Source organism: Ovis canadensis, chromosome 10 (genome assembly GCF_042477335.2).
Source record: "Ovis canadensis isolate MfBH-ARS-UI-01 breed Bighorn chromosome 10, ARS-UI_OviCan_v2, whole genome shotgun sequence".
NCBI lineage: Eukaryota > Metazoa > Chordata > Mammalia > Artiodactyla > Bovidae > Ovis > Ovis canadensis.
Genome location: NC_091254.1, coordinates 19,528,470 through 19,553,217, shown reverse-complemented (window position 1 = coordinate 19,553,217; position 24,748 = coordinate 19,528,470). Strand labels below are relative to the sequence as shown.

Genomic DNA, 24,748 nt, shown 5'->3' with positions numbered 1-24,748 from the left:
CTCCCCTTGGCTGAAACCCTGGGGTAGTCACCATAAGCATGGTAGTTCTCTTTCTATACGCTAGGCGGAGGTGTGACACAATTACTCTGGAGAGGTGATGGGAAAGTTGGTGTCTATGAGGATGTGCTGGTCTTTCTGAGACATTGTTGGTTTCCCCTTAACATCAAATTAAGAATAATCAATAAATCATATTACCATTTCCTAGGAAGTTTTTCATTCTCTTGTGTTTGCTTTATTGTAAACCTCAAGTAAGAATATTTTATGAGTTTCCTTGAATGAGTAAGAAATGCAAAAAAAAAAACAGATTTTTCATATTTAAAAAAGTAATGATTAATAAATGAATGTGTAACCTCTACTCGACGTAAGTTAGTGGCTGCTTTTAAAGCCTCTACACCTCAGATTTCAAGATACACACGTTAGGATAGAGTTACTAACCCCTGCTTGAGAAATGTTTCACAGAGCAGTGTGGTTAGGCACCCAGTTGGCAAAATAACCTAGCTTTCAACAAAGCTCTAGCTCTCCTGTCTAGCAAATGAATGTGCATGACAAACTACCTATTCACAAAATGCAAAGACATTTTAGGATTTGAAGGAATGGCTGTAAAAGATTCCCTTTTGCATTTTTAAACTCTGGGGAAAAAAAAAAAAAACCTCTGAAAGATAGTCTTTTAAAGAACTGGTGAACTTTGGATCCAATCATCTGCAAATTCATACTATAGGTTATCTCACTGAATCCTCTGAGAAATAATAGCTCCTTTACCTGAATCTTTAAGCAATTATCCCAACAACAGTCATCAGAACTTTCTTGTAATTGGTCTGGATTTGATTTATTTGAAACTTGAATGATTCATATTACAGACTTGTATATTAGTCATTCACAATTTATAAATGGCAACTTTACTTTAGTATTTATGAATTGCGATCAATACTCTAGCAATCAAAACACTCACCTTTTCTATTTCAATACTTCAGTTTTCTTTTGCATTCTTAACTCTTTCCCATGACTGGATCATGAACAAAGAAGTCCTCCCTTATGGATGTTTGTGATAATAGTTTGGGGAGAAAGAATCTCTGAGATTAGGAAGTAAATTTGTAGAAAACGTAGATGAATCAGGAGTGTATTTGTGTGTGTGTGTTTATGTATTGTGTGTGTGTGTAGTGGTAGTGGTGGTGCTGTTACTTAGAAAGTACGAATCTTACTAGATTTCCCACTGATCTGTCTTAAGGGTTATGTTTCAGTTTCTACGCGTAGAGGCTTTGGCAAATACGGTCATCAACATCTACTTGGTCTTAAGGATACAGCATTCAAATTTCCACATGCAACTTTAATAACAAGATCTCGATAAACAGAACACCTTGAAAACTATTATGAGTGAGTATATGGATGTCCGCTTTACTTTGAATCTGGGCTGAGATGCTGGCGACTGAAAAGGGTAAAGCTCTAAGTATTATTTAGCCAGATTTGGGTTTTAACAAGCTCCAAGCTTGGGCTGACCATGAGCCTTTCTCCTTAAAGGAGAGGCGCTTTTTCCTCTGGGGAGACATGGCCTCTCTTTCATTCTGCTTTTCTTCTGAAGCACTTTCATAATCAAGTGACTTTCCTTACCGGGGGACCGGGGGACCGCTGATTTTTCTGAGGATGCAGAAAGTTACATATTGATTGCTGTTGCTCGCGGTTTGTTTGCACAGGCGCGGGCAGAAGCGGGCGCGCCAGCACCCTCGCATTTACACACACACTGAAATACACAACGCACACACCCTGCCTCAGAAACACGTACACACCCCTCTGCACCTCATTTAGATGGGTCCACGCGCAGCCGGAAGATCTACGCCTCCCTTGGTATGGGTGAGTGTACGGTGCGTGCGTTCGTGTGTGTGTGTGTGTGTGTGTGTGTGTGTGAGAGAGAGAGAGAGAGAGAGAGAGAGAGAGAGAGAGAGAGAGAGAGAGAGAGAGAGAGAGAGAGAAACAGAAGCCCAACAGGAAGACCGCAGCTATCTCATTCTGCAAGCACTCTGCGATTACGGCTTCCGTGTACATCGGATAAACAATAAATCAATCGCTGTCAAACTTTTTTTTTTCCAGATTCTCTTTTTTTCCAGGGGAAGACGGAGGAGGCTTTCTCCCGGTAGTTTAAGACTCGGGGGACCCTGCGGCGAGGCCCAGGGCGCCCCCGCCGCGGAGAGCGCGGGGCTGGGCCAGCCCGGCCGGGCCCCGTCTCGCGGCTCTGATCAATGGCTCTGAGGCGCCGGGGCCACAGGCCCCGCCCCCGCCGTCTGTCCGGCTCTCCCATTGGACGCGGGCTGGGGAGGCCGGGCCTGGGGCCTCGCGCCTATTGGCTGGCGGGGAATCAGTATCAATGTTTAAGCGGCGGCGTGAGGTGAATAGAGTCAGTCAGCGAGAGGCGCTGGGGAGAGAGCGGGGATTGCGAGCCCGGCGGATGCGGCAGCTGAGGGCGGCCGGGGGAACGCCGCTCCAACTGTTGAATTTTCACCTTTCCTTTCCACCGGTGCTGTGCCTGCGGACATGGATTTATTTGGTTTGAAATCCGCACGTCTTTCCCAGGCTGTGAGCTGATCCTGTCAGGCACCAGATTGAGAGAGACCACCCGTGACAGAAAAGGAGGAAAAAAAAAAAGCCTCCACAACGGACTGCACAATTAACTACGCACACCAGTACTGGACTTTGTGAATAGAAAACACTGACAGGAAAATCGTGAACTGTGATGCGGAGCTAAGCTGTGAACAGTCTCTATAATCCAGATTTATTTTTCTCTTTTTTCCTCACCCAAGATTGAAAGATTTGGGGGTTCCTTTACGCCTTTATTTTTAAAATAAAAACACCTAGCAAAACAGACGCCTTGCTTTCCAGAGCCTCGGACTCCGGCAGAAAGAGGTAGAGTAAAAGTGCCGCTGGATTCAGCTTCACCTCCCTCCTCCTCTCCCTCCCTTTCTCTCGCTTTTTCTTGTTTTTCCCCCAAAACATGAATCTGGCTTTTCTTTCTGTAGAGTGAGTCAGAGAAAGCGTTAGGAAGAAGCCACAACTAATGTCTATGAAGGGAGGACCATGAGGCGAGAGTGAATTCGATTCGTTCCGCTGCTTCTGACTCATCCGGCAGATCGGAACACCTGCATTTCTGGATGTGTCATTCCCGTTTGTCGAGGCGCCTCGAGAATCCGATAATGTGTAGACAGACCCGTGCCTAGCATCCCCTGGGCGTTAGCTCCCCGGGGCGGGTGCCCTGGCTGGACCGCCGCGGCCGGAGCTCTTCGTCCGCTGCCCTCGCGACTCGCCCAGAGAGACTGCGAGAGCGAGACTGCAGCATGCATCACGCCAAACCTTGATGTGTTCCTTTCATCCAACCCACTCCTACTATAGGAAAAAAAATTGAAGAAAAAAGAAAAAGCCCGCACTTTATTCGCTTCAAATATTCACTACTTTTATTCCTCGCCAAGGTTTTCCTTTCTAGATGAAGAGGACTGGGAGGCAGGGCCATTGGAAGGAGATGCTGAATAGAAAGAAAAGAGAGGCACTTGACAGCCCAACCCTGTGAATGCAGAGACTGTTTCCCTTCTAGCGAGAGACAGGGAGAGTGTGTGTGCGGGGACTGGGAGGGTGGCTCCCCCTTCCTTTTTATTCCGCCTCTCCCTCCCCCTTCAAATCTGCACATCCAACCATGAGTTGCCTGTTGATTTCCTTTCGCCTGGGAAGAAAAGCAAACTGGAATTAAACTGCAGGGAGAGAAGTCCTTGCTCGCGGGCAGAGAATGGGATGGTAGCTGCGGCTACTGGCTCAGCGTAGGGAAATCAGAGTGCGTTCTACCAACAGAGGCGGAGATACGTCTCTACATTTTCCCCCTCCCAACAGACTCAAACCGCAAACGCAGATCAGCCTGTGTCTTCCTCGACTTGGGCGAGAGCCTTTTCCGAGGAAGAGAGGGAGGAGCCTCGTGGAGGGAGGAAACTACAAATCCGGACACTAGTTCTTTGCGCTGCATTTCCTCCCCTCCCTTCGGCTGCTCGAAACGGAGAGAGAGAAGGAGGGAAAAAAGAAAAAAAGAAAGAAACACCCTTGGCTTGGAGATGCAGTCTGCCGCCACCGCTGCCTCAGCCGCCAATGCAAGATTAGATCTCTAAATGCAGCAAAACACTGCCTGAAAACAGACCAACCCGAGAAGCAAGCAGACATTTCACAAGGCTTCAGGGAAGCTTCAATATATCTGACTCTTTCTTCGTTGTTCCTTATTCCCATCAATTTTATCACTGGAGAAGAGAAACAAGTAAGGATTTCACTTTCTGATCTGCCTAGAGACACACCTCCCAGCTCCCTCCCCCACCCGGTGTGAAGAGTATTCCGGAGGCAAAAAGCTGGAGTGGATTTGCAGCGCCCTAGCGGGAGTGAGGAAAACCTACGGATTCTTCAGCTTATTACCATCCTCCCCAGACGCGATTTCCTTCTTATCGCTGGTCTCATCGCTCAAGTTTGAGTCGCCCGAAGTCCAGGAGGGAGAGACAAAGCCCCGGGCTCGGCCCCAGCCGCAGGGAGCCTCCGCCTTGCTCAGTGCCCCTGCAGCTACGCTGCACCGCTGCTCCCAGCCCAGTGCGGATGCTGTAGATCAACAGGTTCGGGGAACTTGTGCGGAATAAGGAGAGACCGCCGGGTGCCGCATCCCGGGAGCGGAAGGAAGAGAGGATCCAGAGACTTGTGGCTCGCGTCGGGCGCATAAGCTGCGCCCCGGGCCCCAAGCTGGCGCGCACTCATCCGCTAGCCCCTCCAGTCCGGCTGCTTCTGCCAACACCCCGCCGGTCTGGGATGTACCTTTCCATCTGTTGCTGTTTCCTCCTCTGGGCTCCTGCCCTGACGCTCAAAAACCTGAACTACTCAGTGCCGGAGGAGCAAGGCGCCGGCACGGTGATCGGCAACATCGGCAAGGATGCTCGACTGCAGCCCGGGCTTCCGCCCTCAGAGCGAGGCGGCGGTGGTGGCGGGCGAAGCAAGTCTAGCAGCTATCGGGTGCTAGAGAACTCTGCTCCGCACCTGCTGGACGTGGAAGCGGACAGCGGGCTCCTCTACACTAAACAGCGCATTGACCGCGAGTCTCTGTGTCGCCACAACGCCAAGTGCCAGCTGTCCCTCGAGGTGTTCGCCAATGACAAGGAGATCTGTATGATCAAGGTAGAGATCCAGGACATCAACGACAACGCTCCCTCCTTCCCCTCGGACCAGATTGAGATGGACATCTCAGAGAACGCAGCCCCGGGCACCCGCTTCCCGCTCACCAGTGCACACGACCCCGACGCCGGCGAGAACGGGCTCCGTACCTACCTGCTGACGCGCGATGACCACGGCCTGTTCGCGCTGGACGTCAAGTCCCGCGGCGACGGCTCCAAGTTCCCAGAGCTGGTTATCCAGAAGGCGCTAGACCGCGAGCAGCAGAACCATCACACTCTGGTGCTGACCGCCCTGGACGGCGGCGAGCCGCCGCGCTCCGCCACGGTGCAGATCAACGTGAAGGTGATTGACTCGAACGACAACAGCCCGGTCTTCGAGGCTCCCTCCTACCTGGTGGAGCTGCCCGAAAACGCCCCGCTGGGCACCGTGGTCATTGATCTGAACGCCACCGACGCCGACGAGGGTCCCAATGGCGAAGTGCTCTACTCTTTCAGCAGCTACGTGCCCGACCGCGTGCGGGAGCTCTTCTCCATCGACCCCAAGACCGGCCTGATCCGGGTCAAGGGCAACCTGGACTATGAGGAGAACGGGATGCTGGAGATTGACGTGCAGGCCCGAGACCTGGGTCCCAACCCCATCCCGGCCCACTGCAAGGTCACGGTCAAGCTCATCGACCGCAACGACAACGCGCCGTCCATCGGTTTCGTCTCCGTGCGCCAGGGGGCGCTGAGCGAGGCGGCCCCGCCCGGCACCGTCATAGCCCTGGTGCGGGTCACCGACCGAGACTCGGGCAAGAATGGGCAGCTTCAGTGCCGAGTCCTGGGAGGAGGCGGACCGGGCGGCGGCGGCGGCCTTGGCGGCCCGGGAGGCTCCGTGCCCTTCAAGCTGGAGGAGAACTATGACAACTTCTTCACGGTGGTGACCGACCGCCCGCTGGACCGCGAGACCCAGGACGAGTACAACGTGACGATCGTGGCGCGGGACGGGGGCTCGCCTCCACTCAACTCTACCAAGTCGTTCGCGGTCAAGATTCTGGACGAGAATGACAACCCGCCTCGTTTCACGAAGGGGCTCTACGTGCTCCAGGTGCACGAAAACAACATCCCAGGAGAGTATCTGGGCTCGGTGCTGGCCCAGGACCCCGACCTGGGCCAAAACGGCACGGTGTCCTATTCCATCCTGCCCTCGCACATCGGCGACGTGTCCATCTACACCTACGTGTCCGTGAACCCCACCAACGGGGCCATCTACGCCCTGCGCTCCTTTAACTATGAGCAGACCAAGGCGTTTGAGTTCAAGGTGCTTGCTAAGGACTCCGGGGCGCCCGCGCACTTGGAGAGCAACGCCACGGTGAGGGTGACAGTGCTAGACGTGAATGACAACGCTCCGGTGATCGTGCTGCCCACGCTGCAGAACGACACAGCCGAGCTGCAGGTGCCGCGCAACGCCGGTCTGGGCTACCTGGTGAGCACCGTGCGCGCCCTCGACAGCGATTTTGGCGAGAGCGGGCGCCTCACCTACGAGATCGTGGACGGGAACGACGACCACCTGTTTGAAATCGACCCATCCAGCGGTGAGATCCGCACGCTGCACCCCTTCTGGGAGGACGTGACGCCAGTGGTGGAGCTGGTAGTGAAGGTGACGGACCATGGCAAGCCCACCCTGTCGGCGGTGGCCAAGCTCATCATCCGCTCGGTGAGCGGCTCCTTGCCCGAGGGCGTTCCCCGGGTGAACGGCGAGCAGCGCCACTGGGACATGTCGCTGCCGCTCATCGTGACCCTGAGCACCATCTCCATCATCCTCCTAGCGGCCATGATCACCATCGCTGTCAAGTGCAAGCGCGAGAACAAGGAGATTCGCACTTATAACTGCCGCATCGCCGAGTACAGCCACCCGCAGCTGGGCGGGGGCAAGGGCAAGAAGAAGAAGATCAACAAAAACGATATCATGCTGGTGCAGAGCGAGGTGGAGGAAAGGAACGCCATGAACGTCATGAATGTGGTGAGCAGCCCCTCCCTGGCCACCTCCCCCATGTACTTCGACTACCAGACGCGCCTGCCGCTCAGCTCGCCTCGGTCCGAGGTGATGTATCTCAAACCGGCCTCCAACAACCTGACTGTTCCCCAGGGCCACGCGGGCTGCCACACCAGCTTTACCGGACAAGGGACTAACGCGAGCGAGACCCCAGCCACGCGGATGTCCATAATTCAGGTAGGAGACTTTTAGCATCTCTGGGACTTCACTTTCTTGCTGGCTTGGGGAGCTATCCTGAAACCTTTGAAACAGGAAGAGCCACACTGCCAGCAGCTGTGAGAGGGGCACTTACTGAAAAGGATTTCCACTTTGGCCACTGCCTGCACAGCATAGTCTACACATAACCCCTCCCATGTGAATAGTCGAAAATTTATAAGATGTAAAATGTCTTACTTTTGTTGCATTTTAAACGTTTATTTTTTTTAATAAGTTTTAAAATGTTACCCGGGTTCAGTGTTCACAGTTTATTTTACTTTGCTGGTCTGCATTTCTCTCCACAACAGAGGATTACTAGAGTAGAATATTTTTTTCAGTTAATTCACTTAAAATTTTTGCATTTCATTAAAAAAAATCTGATGGCATAAGAAAGAAACATACTTCCCAATATTAAGTAGTTAACTACTTTTTAAAAGAAGCTACTTAAGTACAGCATATCAACCAACAAGCCATCAGAATTTTCAGAGCCTGAATCAGTATCAGTTTTAACCACCACCTCCCAGATCAGTGTTTCTATTTAAAAGGTATTCTAAAGGACACAAATCTTATTAATTCTTCAGCTGAAACTGCAGACAGTGCATTAGTGTAGCTTAAGCTTAGAAATGTGAATTATGCTCTGAAGATCTTTGAGAAACTTGAAAAAGTATAGGCTCTAAATATGACTTATATATACCTATGAAAAGTTTATATTTACTTTGTCCTGTGATTTTCCTGATCTGTTTCCTTAAAGTCCTTGAGAGATGAGCAGAGTACACTAGAGGGGTGGTCTCATTCTTTGCTGTGAAAACAGGAAGCAAAGTTGCACTAAAGGCACCTGTACCAAAAAGAATTCCAGGATGCATTTAGTTTGCCTACTGCATATTTTCAGTATATCTAAGTGATATTTAATATATATCAGATAGTAGATTCACATTATTGGTATATGAAAAAAACTAACTGACCCAGCATGGGCGCTAGCCTAACAAATGCGGTTGATTGTACTGTGTTTAGTTACTGCCTAGTTTCTTTATCTACTATTGAGTTGTGCCACAAAACAAACTTAATTTTTGCTTATCAGTGTGTGTTGCTAAAGATTACTCTGGATGAGCAATACTTGCAATTTGAAATTGAGTTTACTGAAAGTGACATTTTGGGAGGAAAATTAGTTTGGGGCAAATGAAAATAATTTACTCAAAATTTTGTGCTTTGAAAAAACAAATACCTTTTAGTGACACTTGACTCAGTAATGTTTTTATTATTAAAAACATTTATTATAAAACAGAGTAGTAGAATTTCATAATTTTATCATTTTAAACAGAAGTATAACAAACAGTAAAATTCAGCAAAACAGTGTCTTATAATATTTTAATGTCCTTGTAAATCAGACTCATACTGAACACTACTGAATACTAGAGTGTCCACTGTAATTTTAAATCCCATTTCTTACAGTGTTTACTATATACTTGTAATTATGATTTTTGGAGATCTCTATAAAACTGAACAAGAAATTTCTCCCGTGAAAAATAGTTTCTATGAAAGTCTGTGTGTAAAACTGGTATTTATGATAATTTCTATAAATACACTTGTTATATACTTTTCTTATAGTTTTACCATTGACAGTTAAAGAGATATCACAGAGGATTAATACTTAATCTTCCACTTCAAGTACTATGAGTTGAATTCTTATTCAATGTCCAATAAGAATGAAGTTTGTGCAGTGAAATCCTCAGCAAGCCTGATTCCTGATCAGTTTAGGGAGGAGCAATCTTGGGTGGAAGTACCCAGGAGGCTTTGATGGACAGGGGTCCCTGTGCAGTGTTTACACCATACTGTTCTTGAATCTGGCCATTGCCCGAGGGAGAGATGATGATGATTCCTCTCATTAGCTGTAAAACTTGAGCCAGAGCAAATCACATACAGACACCACACACACACACACATACACAAGGCTGGGGAGAGAGAGTTTAAACAGAAAACAAAGGAGGCAAACTTCCTTGTTTTCCTGCTATTCCCTTTCTTCTAGAATCTTACTTCATGATATAAAGACACAGGATAAGTTTAAGTTCTTGAAATGATTTCCAGACTGGCTCAGTTGCCCATATTGTTTCTACCTTGGTAGTTTTTGCAGTCTTATAAGGGATACCTTTTAAGTTCCTAATATGTTAATTTCCTTTCAAGCCTGTCAGGTTCTTCTCAGTGCCTATTATGGGGAACAGAGCAAACTGAGTACAGTGACCTTGCTTTTTTTCTTTCTTTTTTAAACTAGTGTGCTGCAAACACTTTGTGCTGAAGTGACAAGCTCAAATTAAAGTGTTCAGGCATCCCATATTCTTGTTTCAAGTTCATTTATTAGTGTGTATTTATTTAACACAACCTGCTGAGGAAACATACTATTAAACCCGTGTATTTCTGAAGGAAGAATTTTAATCCACAGAATAAAGATGAAGTAGGAACTATTGGGTCTGGTTTATCTTTATTTTCCAGCATCTTGGGTGCTGTTTAGAATATTCCCAGTGTATTTCTATTGATGAAATGAAAAAAAAAAAAATCATACTGTTTTGAGATACACTGTTAAAGGGTGGTGAAATGAAATTTAGTAACTTTGGGATTTATAAGACTCATGTTACAACTCAAATTAAAATTTGTCAAAAGATTTTGTGTGAGTTGCAGGCTCTAAAATTTTAGGATTAATATCTATAGATTTTTCAGCATGAATTTTTATTGAGAATAGATGCCGAAAAATCATGTAAGCTGGTGTAAAACAGTGGTTTGTGAAAAAGTATTGTATTGCAGATTTTCTTCAAGTTGCTCAGCCCATGTAAAGTCAGTTTATAAAGTGTTCAAACAATTGGCTAGTGATTAAAACATCCTCAGTAGTGTGGTCAGAATACAATATTATTATAGTGAAATATCTTATTAACTTTAAAGCCACAAAAGTAATTTGGAATAAAACAGGAACACAGATTTTATGGTCAGTTAGACAAATAGATTATTAGACAAATTTATAAAAGCACTCTTCATCAGAGCAGTTTTCATGTGAATTATTTCATAGTTTAGTATGAGAATCTAAAATCAAGTGGAGGTCATTACTAATTGTCACGAGTTACTGCTAATCGTGACTTATTAAGAATTATTTATTAGGTAACCAGGTAAATTTTCCACAGATATTTTCAGTGATGTCCTGGTTGTGAAGAGGAAGGAGGCTAGGGACGTCTCACTGGTGGGAGAATTTCCAGTTTTGTTTAAACATCTGTGTTTTCAGTTGTTTTTTTTTTTTTTTTTGGTAGCACATAAAATGTAGTCATCTTAATATGCTGTCATAGAAGAAAATATGTTGAGCCAACAGAATAAGATATACTAAAATAAATTTTTGAAAGGAATACATTCTTATACAGTGTTTTACAGTTCAATTTTAAAAGATTCACATTCTGGTTGACTTTAGACTTTTATCCTAGAAAAGAAAATCCTTTTGATATACCTGGATGGCCTTTTCAATAAAAGTGAATTAAACATATGAAAATACCTTCAGTCAATCCAAATATATAAAAATGAGATTGAAGCATATAGGACTCTAGTATCATAATGTAGATAATAAAGTCAGTATCTTAGAATGAAAGGGTGAAAGACAAAATACATCTTTCCTAGCAACATTAACCATTGTCTGTCTTATTCCTAGTTCTCTAAGAGATTTTTAGCTTGGGGCCCGGATGAGTTCTCAAGACCACAATTTTCAAAACTTCATACTCTGGTATGGTAGGCATTTCAGTAACAAGCACAAAATATGTGAATAACTTTTTTTTATTCATGATTTTAAAGAATCTTTTGCAGTGTTGTTCCAAGACAAAACCGTTTTATTAGTTACATGCACTTATTTCCATAAACTTGATATACGTCTCTATTTCTAGGGTTTGTGATGGGCTGAGTAAGAACGGAATATCCCTAACTTACTGCATGCCTCTAGAATTATCTTGTCCAGTTTCATTTTTTTAAGTTTTTTCTAAAAGATAGGTTTACGTTCTATTTCAAATTCACGTGAATACACAATCATAAAGCATATCTTTCTGTTTTTGAAGTTGAAGTGTTAGTCTCTCCGTCATGTCTGACTCTGCAACCCCACGGATTGTAGCTCACCAGGTTCCTCTGTCCATGGCATTCTCCGGGCAAAAATATTGGAGCGGGTTGCTATTCCCTTCCTCAGGGGATCTTCCCAAACCAGAGTTTGAACCTGGGTCACCTGCATTATAGGCAGATTCTTTACCATCTGAGCCACCAGGGAAGCTGGCTTCCTGTTTTTACTATATATTAAAAATAGTATGAATAAAGTAGGAGTAAACTTTAAAAGTTACTCAGCAGTTAAGGTGGATTGCAGCAGTTTGAGTTTCTTTGGAGAAGAGTTTAAAATTCAAATTATTATCATTCTTAATATGTTATTTTTTTTCTTAGTTTTGTGTTTGCTTTTGAAAATCTCAGCTGCAGTGTAAATCTGTGTACATTTCTCTATTTTATAATAAATTTTTTTAAAAAGTCATAACATTTTTACTACATGAACTAGAACCCCAAAGCTCACTTTTAGTATCAGCTGATCTAACTGCTCATGAGGTAATAGTTTCTTTAACCAATATTTTTTAGTTTTCAAAAACATTTTCAAAATATTAACTAGATAGTAGTTTATTATCTTTAAGGTCTTATTCTTACATCTTTATCAGTCTTTTAAAATGTAAAAGTAAGATGATTTTTAATTTTATTTAAGTTCTTTGAGTGACTTCTACAATTTTTCTTGAATTCTATGAGTGAATTTTGTAATATCAATAAATGCTATTATATAGAAGTCTACACAGAGGATTTTATTCTTGGCATCATCTTGTTATTTAAGGCTGTGTGCAATCATGAGATATAGCAGGCCATAGAAAAGCATGCTCTAAAATTCCTATTTCAACTACTTGAACATATTTTTAGTCAAGAAAATAAATTTACATGTTCTAAAGCATTATCTGTTGCCTATCACCATATTGATCAAGTCAAAGTCAAAAAATAAAACAAGAACATATTTTCTAAAACCTTTTCTTTATAAAGTTGCTCTTATAGTACATTTTATTTACTTTTTTATGACGCATAGATACACATTTATATATGAGGTTAAACTAAATGTTATTTTAAAAATAATCCCAAATATTATCTCTTAAAAGACTAAGAAATATACATATTTAAATCTGAGGATAAATATTTAATATTGTTGAAAAGGGTAATATTTATACTTCATCATGTTTCACTACTATTGTCCGGTTTCAAATTTTTCACTGTTAGTGCTGCTTATGTATTAAATGCGGTAGAAATACATCTATATAAGTAAGAGATGTAAATTAAGAAAATATTTAAAAAAATTTAAGGTTAATAAAGGTTTACATGCCTTAATTCAGTGAAGGCTGGCTCTGCTCATATTTATGAAAATGTGAACAATCAAACTTCCTGGCAAAATTAATGTATGCATGTACATGTGTATATGTCCTTACATTTTCAGTATAATGTATATAAAGGGTCAAGCACAAACATTAGCCCATTTTAATACTTTTTTATTTCAAAGGTAGTTTTCTTTTCTAGGATGAACTCAAACCTTTCTTTTTCCTTGAAAATATTTTTAAACTTGATAATCTCACTGTTTAAAGCTTCAAACATTTTGAAGTTCCTTAAAATAGAGGCAGTTATTCCAGAGTAGTTCAGGAACAACTGGCTTTCAGTGGACAGTAGGTTGGAGTTTACGTAGATTGGGGCTTCCCTGGTGGCTCAGATGGTAAAGAATCTGCCTGCAATGTGGGAAACCCAAGTTTTCTGATTCTCCAGGTAGTGTGGTGGGGTGTCTAGAGGCACTGTGAGAGTATATGCTGGGAGCCTGCTGATGAAACCAGAGAGGAAAGTGAAGCCACTGGAACTGGTCTCATGCCAGTCAGGAGGTGAAACTTAACTCCCCTATGCTGAGAAGTCTTGCAATACACTCAATAGTGTGTAAATTTTTACAAATGCACCTGCTAATTGTGATTTTAGTCATTGCTTCAGAATGTATTCCCCTCAGTGATGCTTCTGTTTAATAAATCCCACTGGGCTAAGCCATCTTTTAGTAAAGTCACTGGGGAGAGGGTATTTTTTTTTTTTCTATTGAATTCCTTCAATCAATGACTGTCTATTTGCTAGAGACTAACATAATGGTCATCTTGCCTATCAATTTGAAGATAGTGTTGACTTCTGACACCCATCTACAAAACACTTTTAAATCTTCATTGGACCTACACTAACCTATTGTCAACCCGTTTTAGCAAAGGAGATGTTGACAAGAATTCCCTTCAAAGGCACACAGTATTTTACAGTTAGTCATAGCTTTCACCACTAGCTTTGACAGTGATGTATTGCTATCCTTTGGTCTCCTGAAATAAATTATCTCATAATAAAGAAGTTCTTAATGGCATCAACATTCTGTCCTGTGACTAAGCAGAAGCCTGTTCTTGCATCCTTGCTACTGCAGAAGTATAAATTCAATATTTTTAAGGTAAAGCAAAAAAAAAAAAAAAAAGATGTAACAAAATACAGATGCAAAGTTGTGGAGTGTGGGTGGCACTTTTCACTCTCGTGCACTGTGTTCTTCCAGTGGTAGACTGTAAAATCGGTTTCAGACAGTGTTTGAGAGAATCTATTGATACACATGTGACATACTTCTATTTGTTCTGATTACTGGTATTTGTAGGCTCTGCCCTGGATCTATTCCAAGGAGTTCTATTGTAGTGAAATGACTCTTACAGTTCATTGAGCATCTAGCATAACTGTGCTAAATATGATTGGCACGTTTGCATATATTTATTCAAAAAATAAGACAGTTAAACAGCATAATTATGGGAAAATGAATCATAACAATAAAAGACCATTTAAGTTAACAAGCTTTGCGATCAAAGGATAAATACAGGTTGGATAAATTAGACTTTAGATGTAACTAATCTACATAAATAGACTTTGTTCTGATTAGGGGAATGGAATATATTAAAATAATTTAATGGGATAAGAAATGCATTTTATTTCATACATTATGAAATATTTAAAGATTTGAGTTATTTTCTTTATATTTCTGTTCTCTGAAATGGTCATGAACCATATTTGTGTTGAGTGAAAAACAGGCAAGGTAAAGATGGCTATTATCTTGTAAACTTATTTAGTAGAATACACGATGTAAGAAAAATATTTATTTTTTAGGCTTGTAATATTTTTGATTGATTTTTAATTAGTTAAGCATATTAAAGGGCACATTTAAAGGAAAATTTCTTGTTTACTACTTTTATCAACTAGAAGCAGCCTTTGTAGAATACGAAAGTGTGAATATTAAAGCTCTATTTCATGTTTTCAAAGCTATATATTCATAATCGTTTCATAGATATATGCTGTTTTCAAGAAACACTGGATACATGTTTGTAAATTTCCAGCAACTGTCGTGCTTAGGTATGCTTTCTTAAGCTTTACTTGATGGTAACATTAAAAAGGTAATTTAAGCATAAGTCATCAACTGGTATACTTTTACAATATTTCTACCTGAGTCAGTAATCATTGTTAAGCAATGATTGGATCATACTTATACCTAGAATTTTCAGGTCCTCCAATTCAGTAAAACTCAAATTAAAATATATACATATATCCCAAATTTTGATAGCTTTTATAAAGCAGAATCATAATTATTTTAATATAGGAAGAAATGTTCACAGGGTCAAAATTTCATTTTTATTTGTATTATCCAATTTTAGACAATCAATGTCTTAGAAAAATTTTTAATTTTTATTTATGTTCAGAACAAACATTTGTATCGGTTTCAAAATGCAAAGCTATGGTTTTCACCCTTACGATATATTATTCCTTTTATTTTCACAGATTCCCATGTAAAAACCTTTGCTAAAAGCTCTTCATTTTATTTTGCACACAGTATATTTTAACAGAATATACTGAGATTATTTTAGGACTGAATGTTTGATAGATTTTTGCTATTTTTCCACAACATCAGAGAAACTGCATATGCAGAACTGATATATATATATATGTAAACAACTCACTTATAATTGCCACAAGAAGGATTATCCATCCACAGTATGAGGTTACCAAAATGCACTTTTACTGATGTCCCTATTATAGGTAACAGTAAGAAGTTAGAATGTTTGAGAGAGAATATGTTTAAAATCTTAGAAAAACTTGCTAGAAAAAATGTTATCCTTTAGTATTTTTGAAAAAAAAAAAAGATAGCTTCAAAAAGGGAATCTTTTCCATTTCAAATTTGGCAATTGCTTAGTTATACATCTTTATATAAATATTAGTTATAAAAATTTCTGGGCAACTTGAAAAATAATTAGTTTTGATTTCAATATTCTATCAGCAAAAACCAGGAAATTGCTTGATATTGGTGACTTCTATTACTGTGTCTTCTTAAGACACACAATTTCTATTTTGCTTTGGCAGTTTTGCATCCGTTTTAAAATAGTTTATCCCAAATCAACTTAATGCACTAAGAATGTGAATAAGAGGAGCTATAAACCATGAAAAATGAAAGATAAATCAACCATCTATCATTACAAGCATTCCCATTAAGACAGAATTAAAGATTCTGTGCAAATTTGCCTTCACATAGTTTTAAGGCAAGACGCTTGATTGCTTTATGTTTATTATTTTAGCTTTGGAAGACCTTGTGTAACATTAATGAATTGTTTTTTTTCTTTTTGTTTTAGACAAACCCTTACTCTCTTACTTTAATCTTGATTGATTAAATCAGAAATTTCTCATTGATAAGAAATGTTTGGAGATATAGGTGACTCTTAGTTGGCATGGCATAGGCACAGAGTGCATTTGTCATTTTAGGAGCAATATATTGGTGCTAATGCATGAATCTAAATGTAGGATAAATACATTTTATTGAGAGAAGATATTATATGAAAAATAGGAAATATTTTGATACAATACATAGGTTGAAAAAAATAGTTTATGACCTTATACTTTAAGTGTTGGCAGATGCACGGATAGTAATTATTAGATAAATTTCCAGATCCTGACCTTCTAGGAAGACAGTATTTATTCTTAGATGATAATAAGGCCAAAAGTAAGTGAACTATCTTAGTAAACAAATCCCACTCCCAGTCAAGATAAGGTTACTGACAAAAGTACCCTCGCAGTGTGGCCCTCACATCAGCTGTTCTAATACCAACAAATGAAGCAAAATGACTAAGCTGGAAGAAACAAGACAGGGAATACATTTAAGGAGACTTTTTTTTTTTTTCTGATTTTGAGCAATAGGTTTTCCATGATTTTTTTTTTTTATATAATTGAGACAATTACATAGTAATTTGGGTTAGAATGCCTGCCCAGTTCCCTGTTTCAAAACCCAATTTGTTACCACCTGTGGCTATTTCTATTAAAAAAAAAAAAACATAATTACTATGAGTCTCAGCAGTCTTAGAGTAAATTTTGCAATTACAATGCTTCCCTTGGGCAGATGTGTGAAAATGGCAGATTAATTCCTGCCAGGATCTTTCTTTTCCTTGCGCATTTTTAGTTTTGGTGTTGCCTGCTTATTAGAGTGGCTCTGTTTGGTCTGGTTAAAGGTTATGTCAGTGTTTCCATAATAAATCTCTAGAAATGAAGATTCACAAGTCAGCCATTAAATTTTGCCTTAGGTGAAAAGTTGACATGTAACGTCTCAGCAAAGGAGTAGTTATTATTTTCCATCACACTCTGTTGCTGGGTTAAGTTTGAAGTAAATGGTAGCAGGACCATTTGGCAGTGTTGAAAAAGTAGGACTTAGACTAGCAGGCAAAAAGAAAAGTGCAGCCTTTTGACCTATGAAATAATATCTAATCAACAGAAGCTGATGGAAGTATTTTAATTCTGTACTTCATCTCTAGCTACTTAATGTATAAGATTTTTAAACAGCCACAATAAAAATATTGAGGCTGGATAGCTAACAAGAGATTTAATACTCCATCAATTTCCGTTCATTCCTTCATTATGATGTATTAAGTGAAATTGTTAGACACTCAGTTATGTCCGGCTCTGCAACCCCATGGACTGTAGTAGCCCACCAGTCTCTGTCCGTGGAATTTACCAGGCAAGAAGACTGGAATGGGTTGCTATTCCCTTCTCCAAGGGATCTTCCCTACCCAGAGATCAAATCCTGGACTCCAGCATTGCAAGCAGATTCTATACTATCTGAACCACCAGGGAAGCCCTGAGATGTGTCAAGTATATTCTTAATAAAGACCTAATTGATTTACACACAAAATAACTAATGTTATTAAGTTTGAATAGTTTTGAATCTCTGGCTCAGTGTTATAACTCTATTCAACCGCTGCGATGCATGAGGTCGCAAAGAGTCAGACACGACTGAGCGACTGAACTGAACTGAACTGAAAGTTAATTTATCACAAAGTAGTCTAGATAGGAGAATAGTTGAAGACAGTGATCACATCCATCTTGTTTGTCTTTGTAGTTGACAGACCTTAACATAGTTTAATACATAGTAGGCACTTAAAATATGACTTATTTGTGATGTCATATTATCACTGATCAGATGTGAGCTGGGGCTTGGATTCAAACCTAAAAGTTATTCAGGTCAAAGCTAAGGTTGTTCATAGAAACATGCTGAAATATTGATCTGTTGGTAAATAGTGTATTTAAAGGTGGCCTATTTGATAATTTTTATTCATAGTTATTACATTTTTAATAACTGCAATGAAAATCTCTATAAGTTATACTGATAATATTGCCAGTCCATGGGAAAAAAAAAACAGGTGGTCAAGGTTCACAATTTCCATAATATGTTTATATTTACGTGTGTAGGTTTATCAATATGGGCTTCTCAGGTGGCACTAGTGGTAAAGAACCCACTTGCCAATGAAGGAGACAAGAGATGAAAGTTCAATTCCTGGGTCGGGAAGATCTCCTGGAGGAAGACATGGCAACCCACTCCAGTGTTCTTGCCTGGAGCATCCCATGGATGGAGGAACCTGGTGGTCTACAGTCCATAGAGTGGCAAAGAGTCAGACATGACAGGGGTGACTTAGTATACTGGCATACGTAAATATAAATATATATATATATGTTATCTCTAATTTACGTCATATCAACAGAAACAGTATTGGTCAGAATATCTTTCTTTTCTTCTATTACTTGGTGTGGTTTATAAAATATCGAAACTATGCAATTCAGATGTTATATGTTATATATTTTAAGGCTTTGAAAACCCCACATCTGTAGTAAACTAAGAAAGTAGAGATTTTCCTGTCAGTACAGTGGTGAAGAATCCATGCTATAATGTAGGGGACGCGGGTTCTATCCCTAGCTGAGAAACTTAGGTCCCGCACACTATTGAGCAGCGAAGCCTGTGTACCACACCAGATAAATAAACTTAATAAAGACTAAAAAAAGAAATTAATGTGATCCTTTTTTCTATGTTTTAATTTTAAGATAATTATATATATAGACTCCATAAAATATACTTATTTTCTAAATTAATTTTAATAAAATGAAATTATAGATAAATGGTAACTAGTACATTTTAATTAAATTTATTTGTATTTATTGACATCTAATTTTATGAGTTAATCATTTTCATACCAGCCATTTGCCATTTATAAATGGGAGAAGAAAATCACTACAGGCAGTTATCAAATTCATGTAGTAATAATAACCCAATTTACAAAACATTTCTTAAAATTTCAGAATCTATCTTATGTAGGTGATATGATATTTCAGTTCACATATTGGGGAAATATAAACTACACATTCATGTGAACAATATTTTCCCATTTCAGTTGTGTTGTTTAAAATGCATCCACACTCTTCAGAGTTGTTCAAGCCATATTCATTAATTCAAGAGTAAGTCATGAAATATTTTTAAAGAGCTCTTAATTGAAATACTTTACTGCCAATGCAGGAGATACAAGAGACGCAGGTTTAATCCCTGTGTTGGGAAGATCCTTTGGAGTAGGAAATGGCAACCCATTCCACTATTCTTGCCTGGAAAATCCATGGACAGAAGAGCCTGGTAGGTTACAGTCCGTAGAGCTGCAGAGTCAGACAGACTAAACGCACACATGCATACACATGTTGCTTTTAAACTACTACAGGACTTAATTACTATTTATCTAAATTTTAAACTTTGATGGAAAATTCAGGTCAAACAATTAGGAGGCTTGGTGGAATAAAGGCTTCAAGCAGAATGGGCTTTCACACCATATTACCAATTTAATTATCCTTATTTGACAGAAGAGTCCAGATTCAAAGTTAAGGAAAAAAACAATGGAAAGGAGCATAGAAATATACATTTAGGAAGTTCAGAATTCACTGTCAAATCTCATTTATGAAAAAGCAAAAGACTTTCATAAAGGGTAAACTAACAGTGTCAAATATTACATCAATTAGCCTATGAATAATAAGTTCTCAGTGGGGATATTTATATTCACAATTATATAAACATTATAGTTCAAGTCCATCTGTAAATTCACCCTGGAATATTTGTTATTTGAGGGAAAGAAGGCCCATCAACAGTCAGTGCTATTCTATCCAGATGAGAAGTCGGGCTGGGTCTTGATTCATGGCACTATTAGATATCAAAGGCCCATGTATCTAGGGCAGACCTTCTCCTACACAGTGGATTCAAGCTGGACCTGAAATATTAATATTTCATAATCTGTCTGAATTTTACTTCTTTCCAGAATGTGCTTGTTCTTGAACTATCATACGTGTTTGTTTGTTTGTTTGTTTTTAAGAATGCACCTGAGAAATCTTCTGGAAAGGTGACTTCCAAATAATGTTGGTAGAATGTGAATGTTTTGCAAATATACTAGTTTTCATGAGTTTAATTTCTTTTCACATAAACCAAATAATCTAAACACATGTGTCATCTGTTTATAAATTTCTCAAAAAGTTGTTTAAATAACTGAAAAGCATCATCAAAGCACATAATTTGAGTGAAGCAAATGGAAAGAAATTATTGCTTATATTTTATACTGATCTGTTCTAATTTTTTTCTTCCTATCTTTGCCCTCTGGTATCTTTTCTGTGATATCTATTCAGAAAACATATTTTTACATAGATAGCTTAAGAACCTTCTACATTTATGTATAACTTAAATATTTTTAAATATGTATATATATTTTAAAGAATATATATATATATATATACACACACACACACATATATATGTATGTATATAGGTTGAAGAGACCATGGTGGAATTTCTCACCAAATTACTACTTAACTGTACAGTTGCCCATCAGTATCTGTGGGGGATGTATTCTAGGACATCTTGAATCCCAAAATTTAAAGATGCTCAAGTCCCATATATAAAATGGTTTAGTAATTACATGTAGCCTACACATATCCTTCCATGTACTTTAAATTATCTCTAGATTACTCACAATACCAAAGGCAATGTAAATCCTATGAAAATAGTTGTAAATATAATGTAAATGCTAGGTTAATAGTTGGAGCTTACAGCAAATTCAGGTTTTGTTTTTTGGAACTTATTGGAATTTTTTTCCCCCAAATGCTTTTTGTTTGAGATTGGTTGAATCTGAGGATGTGTGACCCGACGATATGAAGAGCTGACCATATGTACATTTGGACTTAAGATCATGTAGTTGATTTTACATAGTGGAGCTGTACAGGGGTACATTGAATTTCAGATGGGTTGGATTCAAAGTACTATGTTTGGCATCATTAAAATGCACCTCATAGACAAGATACATTTATTTAGTTAAAACTAAAAAGCTTATTTCCTTTAATCTAGACTTGAGTGTATATTTTAAGAAGTAAAGTGTTGATATTCTTTTTATATAAAAATGATAAAATGAACCTCTCCACATGACTCCCTCATTTTGTTCTTCAGGCAAGAGTGTGCTCTATTGAGATATAGTAGAGAAAGGATTCTCCATCTGCCACTCCTGAAAATAGAATGCTTAGCTATTTACCTCTTGATAAATCTTCTTTATTTATTTATGACTGTACAAGTCAGAGAAATAGACTAACATATCAGTTCCTAACATAAAGAAAGGAAATTTATAGTTAAACTTTGTCAACAAATTCTTTAAAGTTATTTTCATTTAAAATTTCCTGTTAAGCTTCAGTGAACTGCTTTATTTAAATAGTCATTGTTTAACTAGAGAAATTTAATCTCCAAGGACACATCTGTTATTTAATGATATTATAGGTTGGGTTTTGTTTGGTGAAAGTGTGGGATGCAAAGGTGCTAGGGGTTGGAAAAGAAAAGGGGCTCTAATTCAGTGTCCCCAGGTAATATGATATAATAATTGGCAAATGGAGATATCATTTCAGTTGGTTAATTGTAATAAACCTATTATCTTGTTAGAGGATTAAAGTAGAATCAACATGTTGGGAAATAGATAAAAGGTGCATGAAAGCATTTAAAATTTAATCATTAGGTTTTATTGCACCCATCTGCTCCCAGGAAATATAATTGGAAATTCGATTCATTGACCTTTAGCTGCCATTTTGGATCATAGTTCCAAAGTCGATGTTTTCAAGTTGGATATTTGAAGTTAATTTGATCAGAACCATACTCAGTACATTTTTAACTCAATTACCTTTTTGAACAAAATTTCAAAAAATAAAATCAGGCTTAATGGCTGGTGTGTATTTGACAGTAGCATCAGCATAGTTGTTTAATTCTGGATCTGGTTAAAGCAACTGATGTTCAACTTCATTAAGGTTTCTCTTAACTGAAAGAACTGACAAACTTTTTATGTTGCTTTATTCACAAACTCCTACTTCTCATTAATTATTCTCCAGATCTATATTACACTAATGTATAGTTACAACATCCAATTACACTAAAATTACCTACCATGACATATGAAAAAACAGTATTTAGTAAAACAGGTGATTATCCTTAATTAAAAAAAAATTGGCACTTCTCAAGCCCCTTATGCCAACATAAATATGATGCTACAGAACCCTCCTAAAATATTTCTTACACTTCACTCAGAAGAGTGAAATGTAATAAAATTACATGCCTAACAGAAAAAATAATTATGTAAATTGATCATGATTTCTTGTCAGTGTTTGTACACTGCTCTGTTCACTGAAGTTCATGTAACTTGGAAAAGAATCACGATTAAACAGGTGTTTCTTCAGCCTTTGAGATCAAATTTCTGAAATATTTATATAGTGATGAGCCAGATGTACAAAGCTTAACCTTATAATCCCATTTTGCAGCTTTTCCAAATACTTGGAAACTTGTTAAGTATGAAGCTGATTATTTTGGCAGCATAGTTCCGTTAATAGGATTCAGATCTTCCTTATTTACAAGCGAGCACTGTTAATGTAATCTAGTATATTAAGTTGACATGGAAACTGAAAAAGAATCCATTTAAGGGTTCACTGACAGGGAAGGGTTTCTCTAAAGCTCTTTTTATTGTGTTTTGTTTTTTTTTTTAAATTAACTTCTGTTAGAAAACACATGGTACAGGTGAATGAAGTAAGTGTTTTAGGTACTGTGCTACTACTTTGGTGTGAAGCAACTATTAATCTGATTTCTCATACTTTTATCATAATCTTGATATATACCAAATATGACAATGCATCCGCCCTTTGCAAATATCCCCTTCAGCATCATCTCAGTTGTAAAGCCTTGCATGTCATTTGACATGTGAAATTATTTTAAATGCACTTATGCTTTTTTAATGAATAGAGGCAACAGACAGTAAGGTAATAATGTGTCATGATTTTCATTTTGCTTATTTATTGGTTCTGCAATAGTAGATGGAGAAATTATTGTTATGCTTTCAGTTTGAGCTGTTTATGCACCATGCAACTAGGTGCACCATTTCGTATTTGTGACATTCTGTCCTCTCAAGAAAAAAGAGTATCAAGATTCTTAAATCAGATTAGACTTGGAAGAGTTTTATACTTTGTCTTTTCTTTTCTTTTCTTTTCTTTTTTTACTTTATTTTACTTTACAATACTGTATTGGTTTTGCCATACATTGACATGAATCCACCACAGGTGTATACAAGCTCCCAATCCTGAATCCCCCTCCCACCTTCCACCCCATATCATCTCTCTGGATCATCCCCATGCACCAGCCCCAAGCATCCTGTATCCTGCATCGAACATAGACTGGTGATTCATTTCTTACATGATAGTATACATGTTTCAGTGCCATTCTCCCAAATCATCCCACCCTCTCCCTCTCCCTCAGAGTCCAAAAGTCTGTTCTATACATCTGTGTCTCTTTTGCTGTCTCGCATACAGGGTTATCATTACCATCTTTCTAAATTCTACATATATGTGTTAGTATACTGTATTGGTGTTTTTCTTTCTGGCTTAATTCACTCTGTATAATTGGCTCCAGGTTCATCCATCTCATTAGAACTGATTCAAATGTATTCTTTTTAATGGCTGAGTAATACTCCATTGTGTATATGTACCACAGCTTCCTTTGTCTTTTTTTATACTAAGTGCATAGCTTTTATAAACTACCTGACTCTGCTTGAATAAGAAACTCATGCTCCTTCAGAGAGAGGAAGAACCTGTTTTTCAAACTATATGTGACCACCCAATTCCCTATTTCATAAAATAGGAAAAAGGAAACAGACTATCAGTGACTAGAACAATTCTTCAGCTTTTTATCTCTGGGGAAATTTATCTATTTTGCATCTTATATTTATAAAAAATGTGTCTAATGAAACAAAAATAAAGAGACATAATAGTCTTAACATTGCTACTCATCAAGAAAAGGCAAATCAAAACCCTTCACCTCACAGCTGTCAGAATGGCTACCATCAAAAAGAACACAAATAACACATTTGCAAGAACGTGGAGAAAAGGGAACCCTATACACTGTGGATGTGAATGTAAACTCGGTGCAGCCACTGTGAAAGGCAGTATGGAGGGTTCACAAAAAACTAAAACTAGAACTACCATATGGCCTAGCAATTCCACTCCTGGCTATATATCTGCAAAAAAATTTTTTTTAAAAAACCCACTAATTTGAATATATATATACACCTCATTGTTTATAGATCATAGCAGCATTATTTAATATTGCCAAGATTTGAAAGCAACCTAAGTGTCTATCAACATATAAATGAATAAAGATGTATAACATGTATTGTATATATACACAATGGAATACTACTTAGCCATAAAAATGAATGAAATTTTGCAATTTGCAGCAACATGCTTGAACTTGGAAGGCATTATGCTAAATGAAATAAGTCAGAGAAATATAAACTCTGTATAATAGCACTTATATGTGGAATCTTACAAATATAGCAAACTAGTGAAAATCAGCATAAAAAGAAACAAATTTGTAGAT

The 24,748-nt window shown here is 38.9% G+C and overlaps 1 protein-coding gene across 4 annotated transcripts in view; it reads left to right on the top strand.

The window, feature by feature from the left end:
• The first annotated feature begins 3,930 nt into the window (after window positions 1-3,930).
• PCDH17 (protocadherin 17) overlaps window positions 3,931-24,748 on the top strand; it is a 109,394-nt gene continuing 88,576 nt past the window's right edge. For all 4 annotated transcript variants that reach the window (XM_069602162.1, XM_069602161.1, XM_069602164.1 and 1 more), the window contains exon 1: window positions 3,931-7,380. In XM_069602162.1, coding sequence (XP_069458263.1) covers window positions 4,810-7,380 — 2,571 coding nt within the window. In that variant the 5' untranslated portion in view covers window positions 3,931-4,809. The remainder of the gene's footprint in view (window positions 7,381-24,748) is intronic.